The sequence below is a fragment of the Microtus oregoni genome, unplaced genomic scaffold (genome assembly GCF_018167655.1).
Source record: "Microtus oregoni isolate MIOR12 unplaced genomic scaffold, Mior012 000077F_ref0000221, whole genome shotgun sequence".
Classification (NCBI taxonomy): Eukaryota; Metazoa; Chordata; class Mammalia; order Rodentia; family Cricetidae; genus Microtus; species Microtus oregoni.
The window spans coordinates 1,046,840-1,060,364 of record NW_024544029.1 but is presented as its reverse complement, the minus strand read 5'-3'; the positions used below and the strand labels follow the sequence as shown (position 1 = coordinate 1,060,364).

Here is a 13,525-nt window from a genome sequence, read left to right as displayed (position 1 = left end):
CGTGTAGAAGGGTATCTTAGAGTTGCTTTGATTTGAATTTCCCTGATGACAAGGATGTTAAGCATTTCCTTAAGTGTCTTTTGGCCATTTGAGATTCCTCTGTTAATAATTCTCTGTTTAGATGTGTGCTCCATTTTTTAATTGGATTATTTGGTAGTTTGTTGTCTAGTTTCTTGAGTTCTTTGTATATTTTGGAGATCAACCCTCTGTCAGATATTGGTTTGGTGAAGATGCTTTCCCATTCTTTAGGCTGCCGTTTTGTCTTGTTAACTGTGTCTTTTGCTCTACAGACGCTTCTCAGTTTAAGGAGGTTCCATTTATTAATTGTTGCTCTCAGTGTCTGTGTTACTGGGGTTATATCCAGGAAGTGGTCTCCTGTGCTGATACATTCAAGTGTACTTTCTCTTTCTATGAGGTTCCGTGTGGATGGATTCATGTTGAGGTCTTCAATCCCTTTGGACTTGAGTTTTGTGCATCAGGATAGATATGGATCTATTTTCATTCTTCCATATGTTGACAACCAGTTATACCAGCACCATTTGTTGAATAAGCTTTGTTTCTTCCATTTTATATTTTAGCTTCTTTGCCAAAGATCAGGTGTTCATAGGTGTGTGGGTTAATATCAGGTTTTTGATTCAATTTTATTGGTCTACCTGTCTGTTTTTATGCCAATATTAAGCTGTTTTCATTACTATAGCTCCATAATAGAGCTTGAAGTCAGGGATGGTGATACCTCCAGATGTCTCTTTAATGCCCAGGGTTGTTTTGGCTATCTTAGATTTTTGTTCTTCCATATGAAGTTGAATTTTGTTCTTTCAAGTTCTGTGAAGAATTGTGGTGGGATTTTGATGGGGATTTCATTGACTCTGTAGTTGCTTTTGGTAGGATTGCCATTTTTATTATGTTGATCCTACCTATCCATGAGCATGGGATATCTTTCCATTTTCTGATATCTTCTTCAGTTTCATTCTTCAAAAGCTTAAAGTTCTTGTCATGCAGGTCTTTCACTTGGTTGTTGTTTTAACAGATAAACAAAGGAACTAACAGATGTTATGACTCAAGTGGATTTAACAGACATCTACAGAACATTCTACTCAAACACACCTCATGGAACCTTCTCAAAAACTAACCACATACTTGGTAACAAAGCAAACCTCAATGGATAAAAAACAAAAACTAGAATACCCTCATATATCTTTTTTTAAAGATATATTTATTTATTGTATATACAGTATTCTGCCCACATGCATGCCTGCAGGCCAGAAGACGACACCAGATCTCATTATAGGTGGTTGCTGGGAATTGAACTCAGAACCTTTAGGTGAGCAGGCGGTGCTCTTAACCACTGAGCCAATCGGATTACCATAGCTTAATGTTAGAATTCAACAGCAACACTAATTTCAGAAAGCTGACAAATATCTGGAAATTGAACAATGCTCAACTGAATTGCCACTGGGTAAGGGAAGAAATAAAGAAAGAAACGAAAGACTTCCTAAGATTCCTTAAAAATGACCACACAACATACCCAAACTTATGAGACACAATGAAAGCAGTGCTAAGAGGAACATTTATAGCACTAAATGCCTACATAAAGAAGCTGGAAAAAATTCCACTCTAACAAATTAACAGAACACCTGAAAGCTATAAAACAAAAAGAAACAAACTTACCTAGAAGGAATAGATGGCAGGGAAATAATCAAGTTGAGAGCTGAAATCAATGAAATAGAAACAAAGAAAACAATACAAAAAAATCAACGAGACAAAGAGTTGGTTCTTTAAGAAAAATAAAAAAGATCGAAAAGCCAAAAAATAGAGAGAAAATATCCAAATTAACAAAACCAGAAATGAAAAGGGGACATAACAACAGACCCCGAGGAAATCCAGAGACTCATCAGATTGTACTTCAAAACCTGTACTCCACAAAATTGGGAAATTTTAAGGAAATGGACAATTTTTCTGGATAAGTACCACATACAAAATTAAACCAGGATCAGATAAACAAATTTAAAAGATCTATAACCCATAAGGAAATAGAACGAGTCATCAAAAACCTTCCAACCAAAAGAAACTCAGGTCTAGATGATTTCAGTGGGAAATTCTACCAGAATTTCAAAGACCTAATACTGATACCCCTCAAATTGTTCCACAGAATAGAAGCAGAAGGAGCATGGCCAAACTCCTTTTACAAGGCTATAGTTACCCTGATAGCCAAAGCACACAAAAATGCAACTAGGAAGGAGAATTATAGACCAATCTCACTCATGAATATTGATGCAAAAATACTCAGTAAAATAATGGCAAACCAAATCTAAGAACACATCAGAAACATCATCAGCCTCAATCAAGTATGCTTCATCCCAGAGATGCAGGGATGGTTCCACATATGAAAATCTATCAGTGTAATCCACCATATAAATAAACTGAAAGAAAACACACACACACACACACACACACACACACACACAATCATCACATTAGATACTGAAAAGGCATCAACAAAATCCAACACCTTATTATGATAAAGGTCTTGGAGATATTAAGGATACAAGGAACATTCCTAAACAAAATAAAGCCAATATACAACAAGTCAATTGCCAAAATCAAACTAAATGGAAAGAAACTCAGTAAAAATCCACTAAAATCAGGAACAAGACAAGGTATTCCTCTCTCTCTCCATATCTATAGTACTTGAAGTCCTAACTACAGCAATAAGACAACAAAAGGAGATCAAGGGGATACAAATTGGAAAGGAAGAAATCAAACTTTTGCTATTTGTTGAGATGACAGTATACATAAGTGATCTTAAAAATTCTACCAGGGAACTCTTACATCTGATAAACACTCTCAGTTAATGTGGCAGGATACAAGATTAATTTAAAAAAAATCAGTAGCCCTTCTATATACAGATGATACATTGGCTGAGAAAGAAATCAGAGAAACATCACCCTTCACAATAGCCACCAATAACATAAAATATCTTGGGGTAACTCTAACCAAACAAGTGAGAACAGGTTTTCATGGTACAAGAAGATTCTGTGCAAGCTTCCAAAGAGGGAACGAATCAACCATCCTACCCAGCTATGACACCTTTGAACCGCAGCAATGACCGTCATGACATGATGAAACAAGAGTGCAGTAGTGGCATGCCTAGAAAACAGCCGCTCTCTGATTGGACTGAAGACCCGCTCAACAAGCAGCAACAGGGCCAGCTACTGGAAGCCCCGCCAACTACTCGAGGCTAGTGAAGTCATGGATCTTAGAGAAGACCTTCAACTGCCATTGTTCTAAACCAGCATAATCTCTACTCTATTCTAAGTATTTGTTTGTCCTTATATTCAGAGAAGTGTCATCTGCAGGCCTCATTAGGAAACCTCTCTTTGCAGCAGATTGAGACCATTATAGAAAACCACAAACAATAAAAATGCAGAGTTGTGGAGCCCGGTACCAATGTCAACATCTGTAAAATACTCCCTGACTTAAGGCTCAGGGAACATTACTGAAGAGGATGAGCAAAGAGTTCTAAGAGCCAGAGGATCAAGGAGTTTGCTGTGAGATTGTGTCTCCTAGGAATGACATGATGTCATTCCAAAATGACTGCCTAAACATGATGGGAACAATGACATCAATAGACATGCTATAGTGGCAGGTGACGGGGCAAGGCAGGAGGCCTCAACCATACACAAAGAGCTAAAGGTAACTAAGTGGTGCTGAGTGTCAAAACAAAATGGTCTTCCCTGGGATGGAACCCACCATCTAGTTATCCCATACCAAATGGTCAGCCCTGAAGGCATGTGTATGAAAGATATTATACAGATCAAACAGGTTTTACATAGGTGTGTATGAATGTGTTCATATGTATGAATAAAGTATATACATATATATGAATATTATGTATATACATATATGTACATAATAACAATTAATGAAAAAAGATGTCATGAATTTGAGAAAGAGAAAGGAGGGGTATGAGGAAGGGTTTGGTGGGAGGACAAGGAAGGGGGGAATTTCGTATTTCTATTATAATTTCAAAAAATGAAAGAAATTAAAATAAAAGCTATTCTCAGTTGTAGGCTTTTTCTTCTTGGCCAGTGTCTTATAGATTAGCATTTTGTTAGGGTCCAAGGGGCTATAGCCTATGGAATGGCTTTGGATAGCCCTGTTTTCAATTCTCTCTTGTCTGTGACACAAGAATAAAGAATACTTCACATGATTGTGGTTATGAGAAATAAATAATGTGATGAAGATATTGTATCTGGCATTTTTAATATCATTCTTTAATAATTATGAATCACATCATAATGAAAACAATTGTCTATAAATCTGCAGTGTTCTCCAACTCATTCAGAGGATTGTACATTGTCTAAAATCTATTATGTATTTTCATTAAAACTTATATAAAAACCAGTTTTCAGATATGAAATTTTAGACACTATTTTATGCACTCTCACCTAAGTGTTGAAAACAGACTCCCAGAAACTCAGCAAAAGACAGAGAGAAATGACCTTGTGGTTTTAAAAACAGCAGATCATCAAGAAAGCAAACCGCCCCATGGGAGTAATCAGGACTTGATTAATTGTTTTGAGGATCCTTAATTGCCTGCTGTTTATCAATATAATTTAATTGCCTGGGCACAAGATTGTGATATAAATAGAACAAGTACTATTTTATGAGAAATGATGTCATAATACTCTTGTTATTTGGCTTTGACACCAACACTAAAAATAGTCCCAAATACAGTTGAATTTTATTTCTGTTTTTTGTGTTTAAAATAAGAGTATCTGCTCATCATTGTTCTCTTCGTTTAAAAGGAGGAGTGTTAGTGAGTGTGTGGGCAGCCTGTGCACTAAAATAGGAAGATACAGACTGTGTGGCCCTGCCTGTGGATGGCATGCTGACTTGTGAGGCACACGTATTTTAGGAATTGGAATGGAGAAAGAGTGGAGAGGAAATTATGTCAGTACAGTATCCATGTCTGAAATTCTCAAAAAAAAAATGCTTTAAGAAGAAGAGGAGTAAAATATAGACTGGGGTCTATTTAGGCACAGACACCTCTAAATATCTACACAATTTTACACAAAGTTTGGTGTTATATACAGTGAAGGGAGTGTGTATTTCCCAAATGCTTAATTCTATAATAACCCTTAATCTTGTCATGGCCACATTTACCAATTTCTGAAAAAAACCCTTGAGTGGTCATAACATAACTCATTTTCAGTGGGATGCCACTGAAGAAGGTTCGGAGGCATTGCAGAAAGTTTAGACTAAATTGGAAACCTGAAGGATAAAAAAAGTTGCCATCATATGATGCTTTTACTTTTTGTCTTGGTTTGTTCTTAATAGCTGTTTTGACTTGTCTGTGCTTTTCTGGAATATATATCTTCAGCATCACCTCCAATTTTTATCATCTAAGCTGATTTCAACTCCTGGAGTGTGAATGTTGCTAATGACTCTTGTTGGATGGCTAAATATTTTTGGATTTTAGATTCTGTGTGTTTTGGAGTAGGCTGGTAATACCATCACTAGCTAGTGTTCTAAATGTAGGCATAAAAACTTTCAGCTACCCCCAGTGAACCAGAAACTAGTTCCTTAGACTGAATGCAAATGAAGTAATAGATTTTTATAAAACTTATATTTAGTGTTTTATAAACTATCTAAAGAATACAAAATTAAAGTTGTTAAGACTAAAAAATATGAGTTTATATGACTCTTTAACATTCTGAATAATTCAGTTCGCAAGGATTTAAAATTGTTTGCTCTCTAAATGAGATAGGGCCTCAGACCAGGCTGGCCTCAAACTCATACATAAATGAGGATGACCTTGAACTTTCGATGCCCCTGCTTCTAAATCCTGAGTGTTCCAATCACAAATGTACACCACCATGCCTGCTTTATGAAGTTCTGGACTTCAAGGGTTTCATACATGCCAGGCAAGCACCCTCCCAGCCCAGCTACCACCTCAGCAAACTTGGTCATTCTTAAAATTACATTCTTCATCTTCTAAGATTTCCTGTTTGTTGTGTGTTTCATTCAACTGGATAATATAATGTAAAATTAAGTTTTAACTTCCTTAAAGATAGCAACCAAAAGTGAATTATTTGAAATTTTTAACATTTTTTCTCAGTAGGCAATATATATATATATATATATATATATATATATATATACATACATACATACATATCACGGTGTATATATGATATGTATGACTTTATGTTATAATTTCTGCAAATGTCTCCATTTGTTTGTAGAGAAACATACTAAATGCATGAGTTGTTACTCACATTTCAGCTTATTTACTAAAATATTTTTGAGCACCTAAAGCTATGCATGCTATCAATGAGCTTATAGATGAAGCTGTATGCATTTTTAATATTTGGTCTTAATTTAATGACTATACCTTCTATGTGACTTGCCTGCTTGAGAAATGCAAACACACTTCACTTCCTCTTGAATGCAATCCACAAACAAACAAGAACTAGTATGTTGGGGAGAGGTCCCATGGGATGGCAGAATAGGGCTGTCATGTGATTGTCTTCTCCTGTACAGAGAAACATCAATCTTAACTGTTACTGATGGCAAAATACCTTTAGAAGATCTACAAAAGACAATGACAATCACTGTACCTGGTATTGAAGTAAGAAATACCACACTAAAGAGGGTGGAAAGGATGGCTGGACGTCACCCACAGTGCAAAGAGAGAATAGAGGCCGACTGCCTATTTGGGAGAAAACGGGGACTTGATCATAGAACAGAGCATAGCCTTGGTCACTCACACCAAACCCATTACAAAAAAAAAAAAAAAAAAAAAAAAAAAAGCAGCATTGGGGACATTTCCATGATCCTAAATCCAGGCTGATACTGAGAGGATGCTTGCTTACCAGGCAGATCCCATTGCCCATAGCTGCATCTCTGGCCTTCATTGCCACCAGCTGACTGAAGCAGCACTGGGTTCTGAAGCAGTCTCAGTAGCAGCCAGACTTCAGCAGCTTAAGACTTCATGTCTAACTAGCACTGCACAGGCCTCTGTGACTCTGAATTCCTCCTAGCACTGATGCAACCATGGTAGCCCTCAATGGGAAATGGATACCAAGATGACACTGAGATATCCCCTCACTCTTGCCAGGATGGCTGGTGTCAGAGACAAAAGATGGAGGTGTGGAAGAAAGACAGCTCTTTTACACCATTGGTAGAATTGCACCACTGCCATTGTGCTAAACAGGATGTAGGTTCCTCAGAAAGTTCAAAGTGGATCAATATGGCCCATCAATTGAACTTGTTGGTATAGCTACAGGAAATGAAAGCCATATGTAGAAAAGGCTCCTAGAGCCCCTTGTTTGCTGCATATAGTATAAAAAGTAATAATATAAAAATTCATCCACGAATGAATGGATAAAATGCATGTATGCACATTTGCACAATGGAAAACCATTTATCCATAAAAGGGTGAATGCCTACCATTGCACCTTGACCTTGAATAGGGTACTCAAATTACTGACAGTATTTTGTATTCTTGGAAATGCTGAGAGCATAACACTCACTTCTCACCACAAAATGACTATTTGACATATATGGGCATTTGACAATTGGATGCGTTTCACTATTCCCTAATGAAAAACTATTGCAAAGTACTGTATATAGCAAGTACCTATTATTTTTATAAGCAGTGTAGTAAAATTATAAAGTGAAGTCATTTGTACTGTTTAGCTAGTTTTCCTTCCGTATTGTAAATGGCGGCAAGCTCCTAAGGTGAGCCATGGCATGTAGATTTTATAAATTGAGTCATATTTTAGTTGAAGCAGGTACTTCATTACATAAGAAATTATCACACAAATCTTCCTTGAAATGTGAGGAGCTTCTCTTCAGTACTGATACTTTCAACCTTTTTAATTTTTCATGTTTCTAGAACATATGTATCAGTATTTACCTGAATCTGCTTCTATAATTCCTCCCATTTTTTTAGATTTAAATTCTATTTCACCTCTGTTTTTCTTATAATGCCTTGCTGTAAATGGAAATAATTGAGGAAATAAGTGCATAGCCATTAAAATGAAGTATTTGTGTACGGCTACCTATAAAGCACATTGATGTTGACAGATAGACCACATTCTGGGAAACTCTGCTCTATATGGCTGTAAATTCAGATTTTCATAAATTTGATTTTCTAGAATGTAATTTTCATAGATGATAGCTCAGTAAGGGCAGGAGTCACACATATTTATATGTCCATTTCTTTTCTCCAGCACTTAGTTGCTGGCACATAGCAGGTATTAAGTAATTAACATTAAACTGAATCAATGAACAGGTTGTATTATATAATTCCCTAAAGAGCTATATAATAATGAGTTAAGAGGAAAATAATGCTCAAAGTGTATGTGACAATATGCCACAGCAGCCTATGCTCATTTCCTCAGCATTCAGAGTGGGAAAAAATACAATCAATAGCATTTCTATTAACTGCCAAAGACTGGAAGGGTGTGCCCATGATGAAGGGGATGTGCTGGGTGCTGTGATGTAAATGAAGGAAGTGGGGTGGCTGTGCTTAGGAGTGGGCTGGGCAACTGGTGAAGGAGTGATGCGGGGAAAGGCATCTTTTATAAATACCCATCTCGTGGGGTGAGCAGTTTTCACAGCCATTGTGAGTCAGGAAGAAAGGGCGGTAGAAGACTGCACAGGCCGCAGCCACAGAACCTCCATCTTATCCATGGTCTTGACAACGGCCATCTCTAAGAGCTCAGTTTGCCCCGAGGGACTCTGAACATCTCCCCTTGGCATTCCTCAAACGAACATCACTTCTAAAGCTTAATTGTTAGATTGTTTTCTTCGTCTGTACACTTAAGAGATGGCATAATTTTCCACATAGGTTCTGTTACAGGAAAAGACCAGTCAATGCTGAAGCAAAAGCAGCGCAGACTCCTTTGTAATCAGAAGTTCCTCAGCTGGAGGGGCCCTGCATTACAAAGAGGTTTTTTCTAGAACCTGCAGGCCTAGGTGGATGCATGGCAGGAAGGCAATAGTTAGCTGATTTGGCCATCACCTTGATTTTTTTTTATTATTTTATTTTTTTTTAGTTGTTGCAAAAAAAAAATTTCTCATTTCCCTGGCCCTCCTCGCACACATCGCCCCCTCCCCCCCACTCCCTCCCCCTACCCCTCCCTCCTCTCCCCTACTCCATTCCCCCTCCCTCTCGAGAATGAAGAGCAGTCCTGATTCCCTGCCCTGCAGGAAGTCCAAGGTCCTCCCACTTCTATCCAGGACCAGGAAGGTGAGCATCCAAACAGGCTAGGCTGCCACAAAGCCAGTTCATGTATTAGGATCCAAACCTAGTGCCATTGTCCTTGGCTTCTCATCAGCCTTCATTGTCCGCCATGTTCAGAAAATCCGGTTTCATCCCATGCTTATTCAGTCCCAGTCCCGCTGGCCTTGGTGAGCTCCCAATAGATCAGCCCCACTGTCACAGTGGGTGAGTGTACCCCTCGTGTTCCTGACTTCCTTGCTCATGTTCTCCCTCCTTCTGCTCCTCATTTGGATCTTAAGAGCTCAGTCCGGTGCTCCAATTTGGTTCTCTGTCTCTATCTCGATCCATCACCAGATGAAGGTTCTAAGGTGATATGCAAGATATTCATCAGTATGGCTATAGGATAGGGTCATTTCAGGTTCCCTCTCCTCAGTTGCTCAAGGTACTAGCTGGGGACATCTCCCTGGACACCTGCGAGCCCCTCTAGAGTCCAGTCTCTTGCCAACCCTAAGATGGCTCCCTTAATTAGGCTATATATTTCTCTGCTCCCGTGTCCACCCTTCCTTTATCCCAAACATCCCATTCCCCCAAGCTCCCCCCATTCTCCCCTTCTCACGTTCCTCACCCCATTTCTCCTTAGCCCCATGCCACCTCATTCCCCAAGTTCCCAGGTTTTGCCCTGTAATCTTGTCTACTTCTGATATCCAGGCGGATAACTATATGTTTTTCTTTGGGTTCACCTTCTTATTTAGCTTCTCTAGGATCACAAATTATATGCTCAATGTCCTTTATTTATAGCTAGAAACCAATTATGAGTGAGTACATCCCATGTTCATCTTTTTTTTTTTTTTGGAATCACCCTGATTTTTGCTGGTAGGAATTACTGATTCGTGGGTAAAGGAACTGCTGAGATGAATGCTTTCTAATCCTGAAACAATGCTAAAATGTTACAATGGTATGAGATGCCTTCTGTTGGCCCATGGCTTATTAATCTGAGAGTATGTTTTACATTTCGTTTCACTGAAGGAGCTCTTGCCAAGGAGCAAATGAATTAGAGCTTAATTCTTTCGTTGTTAAAAGCTATTTATGCATGTATTCCCAGCTTTATCCCCTTCAAACCTGACTGGCAGAGCCAGACATGGTGCTGTCCTACTGACTCCCAGCATTCCACAGGCAGAGGCAAGCAGATCTCCAGTTTAAGGTCAGCCCGGACTATGTCACATGGTCCCAGCCAGTCTGGGCTACAAGGCACAATCCAAATAAATAAATAAATAAATTTTAAATATGAGCACAAGAAAAGAGGATATGTAAACAGAAAACAACAGAAGAACTGAGGGTGCAGCCTGGTGGCAGAGCCATTGCCTAGGATGCTAAAGGCCTTGGGTTTGAGTTTCACTGCCAAAAACTAAAGTAACAAAGCTAACACACGCATTTGTGAGTTTGGCATCACTGAGACTGAGATAGAAATACATTCTACCAGCCAAAGCCAACGGGGAGGAAGGACTCAGAGATCGCTCGGGCTCCCTTCCACAGCAGAGCATCCTTATGCTTGATCACATGCTACCACAACCCTGAGCCATGCGCCTGGGACAAACATGGGAAGATTGCCTGCCTCATTAAGTAGGATCGTCCATTATGGCATGAGGCTATCGAGATGCAAGTAGTAAGTATAGTTGGACCTTTTAGGCAGCCACAGTGGTACAGTGCTATTGGATCAGATTATTTAGCAAGATCTCAGTTAAGCCAGTGGGCCCAGAAAATCAGGAGATAGTGAGGAAATAAAAATATTTGGTAAGGCAATCCCAAGGATCACTTTTCTCTCCCACAAGCAAACGAGGAGAACAGAGTATTATGGGAAATTTTTTTATCATTCATCAGCCTTAACAGAAAATGGCTCACAGTGTTGGGGAATGATAGTATACTTCTGATAGAAATCTGAGACCCAAGCTACATTTTTGTCAATTTCTGCCCAAGTCTCCTTGTGTGAATGAACACACATGAATGCCAGGCAATTGTGAACTGTCCTGACATTAGCTAAATTCTGTAACTTACATTGGCTTCAGTATTTTCATGTGTTCTACATATTATTCATACATCAACATGATTTGTGTGTATGTGTGTGTGGTTTGGAGTGGTATAAGTGCACAGATGCCATAGATTCTTGAAAACACACGCATGAATGCTCTTGTCATATCTATTGAAGATGAGTTGTGTATTTAGTCAGGATAGCTTATACTGATAGTAGCAATAATAATACAATCCTAAAGTCCCAGTGACTTAAAGCAACACAAAATAGTTTCTTGCTGATACAGTCTGCTCATCTCCGGTAGTATGGGATGCACCCTGGCTTTCTCCATCATGGACTTGGGTTAGTCTTGGGAGCTTCTGGAAATTGCTAGTTGTTATGATGTAGAAGGGAACATGTGAGCCGCACACAGCTCCCTCAAGGCTCTACCTGGAAGTGCTACGTATCAACAGCCCTGCCCAGGTAACAGATGTAACTGAAGAAAGTCCCATGCCCATGCTTTACCTAAGGGGACTGGAAACCTGCAATCCCCGACTGTGCCAACCTGAGCTGGGAATAGCTGATGAAAATCACAGACCACCACTGAGCACATGATTTCCACTTTGCAGTGGGATCATTTGGAATGGAGAAGAAGACTTCTAGATGTTTCTCCGGTTACTAATAAAAACCGTTACATTTTTTATTCACAGCTTGTGACTACCAAGGAACTATATTGATTTTATATTTTCTCAGTTTCAAGGTTTGCCGACAGTAAGGGTGATAGTAGCCTTACAGCAGAATGTTCTAGATTCTTTAAGAGAATAAAACAACTGCATAAAATCCTGCTTTTGTTTCCTTTGTCAAACAGACATCGATGAGTGCTCTGATGGCTTTGTTCAGTGTGACAGCCGTGCCAACTGCATTAACCTGCCTGGATGGTACCACTGTGAGTGCAGAGATGGCTACCATGACAATGGGATGTTTGCACCAGGTGGAGAATCGTGTGAAGGTCAGTAAAGAAGACATAGAGGCTAAGACTCCTTTAAGTTGGTGAACACAAAGTAAGATGTAACCAATAGACATAGAGTTAATCCCCAACCGCCAGCTATTTCTGCTATTTGTCAACAGTGACCACAAGTGTGTTAACAACTTTTTGCCTCATAATTATATTACTATATTATATATAAAATTTGTGGCCATAAACACCCTTTTTAAATACTAGCCAGGATTAAAAGATGTTTTAAAATGAAAAATCTATTTTATTACATAAACTTTTTAAAATGAAAGTATTTTAAGATCCTGGCCCCAAAACAGGTAGAAAAATTCAATGAGGTGAACAAAAAAGTAAGGAACCAGGGCTAAATAAAACATGAGAATGGGCAGCTGGGGTGAAAAGCCACATGTGCTGGGCTGGGCTGTTCCAGAAGAATGGGGCAGCAGGGTGAAAAGCCATGAATGCTGGGCTGGGCTGGGCTGTTCCCGCAGCAGGATTGCCTGGCAGAGTCAGACTGAATGATGGACACCAGAGATCCAAGCCCTATTCGAAGGTGTGTGTGAGTTTATAGGACTGGAAATGCAATCTGATTGCATTCAGCAATTAGCCATTAGTCTTGAGTTATTTTCAGTGGACTGACAAAGAGCTCTGCTCTATTCCCTCTTCTGAGAGGCGGCTTTATGAACCAGGCAGAGCCAGCAGAGTGTCAGAGAAACAGGAACACTGAGTTTGCCATCAGAATTCATGGCGCAGGAAGAAAAACCAAAGCAAAATTGTAGAACTGCTGTTTTTTCACTTGTATCCAAACCTTCATAGGGTAATCGTGTGTGAGAAAATGGGTCTGGGATTCACAGTGCAATCCTTCAAGAACCTGGCAGAGGTGCCTGATGCCTAGGTATTAAGATATCTGCCATCCTTGGTAAACAGAAGGTTGATGCAAGAAAAGTAAGACAGACTCATTGATGGGCCCAGGCTTCCAGAACAGTGCCAGCCGCAGCAGAAGGATCTCTAGACTGCAGCAGAGAACACACGCACATTTCACATAGCAGCAGAAAAAACACATCCGGCTTTTACACAGGGGTGGAAATGCTGTTGTTTTACCCAGGACTGAAACCGAGTGTTAGCTAATAATCTCTTAATGTAGTCCCAGGGCTTAACTTTGCAGCTGGAATTGCCCGGCAGTGGATATTTCTAGCCTGGGCCAAATCAAGAGCCATGGATTACTGTCTAGAGACAGATGAAGCTGTGATTTTTCTCACCTCCCATACAATACTCTGTTTGTATTCCATAA

The 13,525-nt window shown here is 39.3% G+C and overlaps 1 protein-coding gene across 3 annotated transcripts in view; it reads left to right on the top strand.

Annotated features, from left to right (window-relative positions):
- The window catches only part of Nell2 (neural EGFL like 2), a 319,609-nt gene that overhangs the window by 289,838 nt on the left and 16,246 nt on the right, over positions 1–13,525 (top strand). For all 3 annotated transcript variants that reach the window (XM_041642655.1, XM_041642656.1, XM_041642657.1), the window contains one exon: positions 12,109–12,249. In XM_041642655.1, the coding sequence (XP_041498589.1) occupies positions 12,109–12,249 (141 nt within the window). The remainder of the gene's footprint in view (positions 1–12,108; positions 12,250–13,525) is intronic.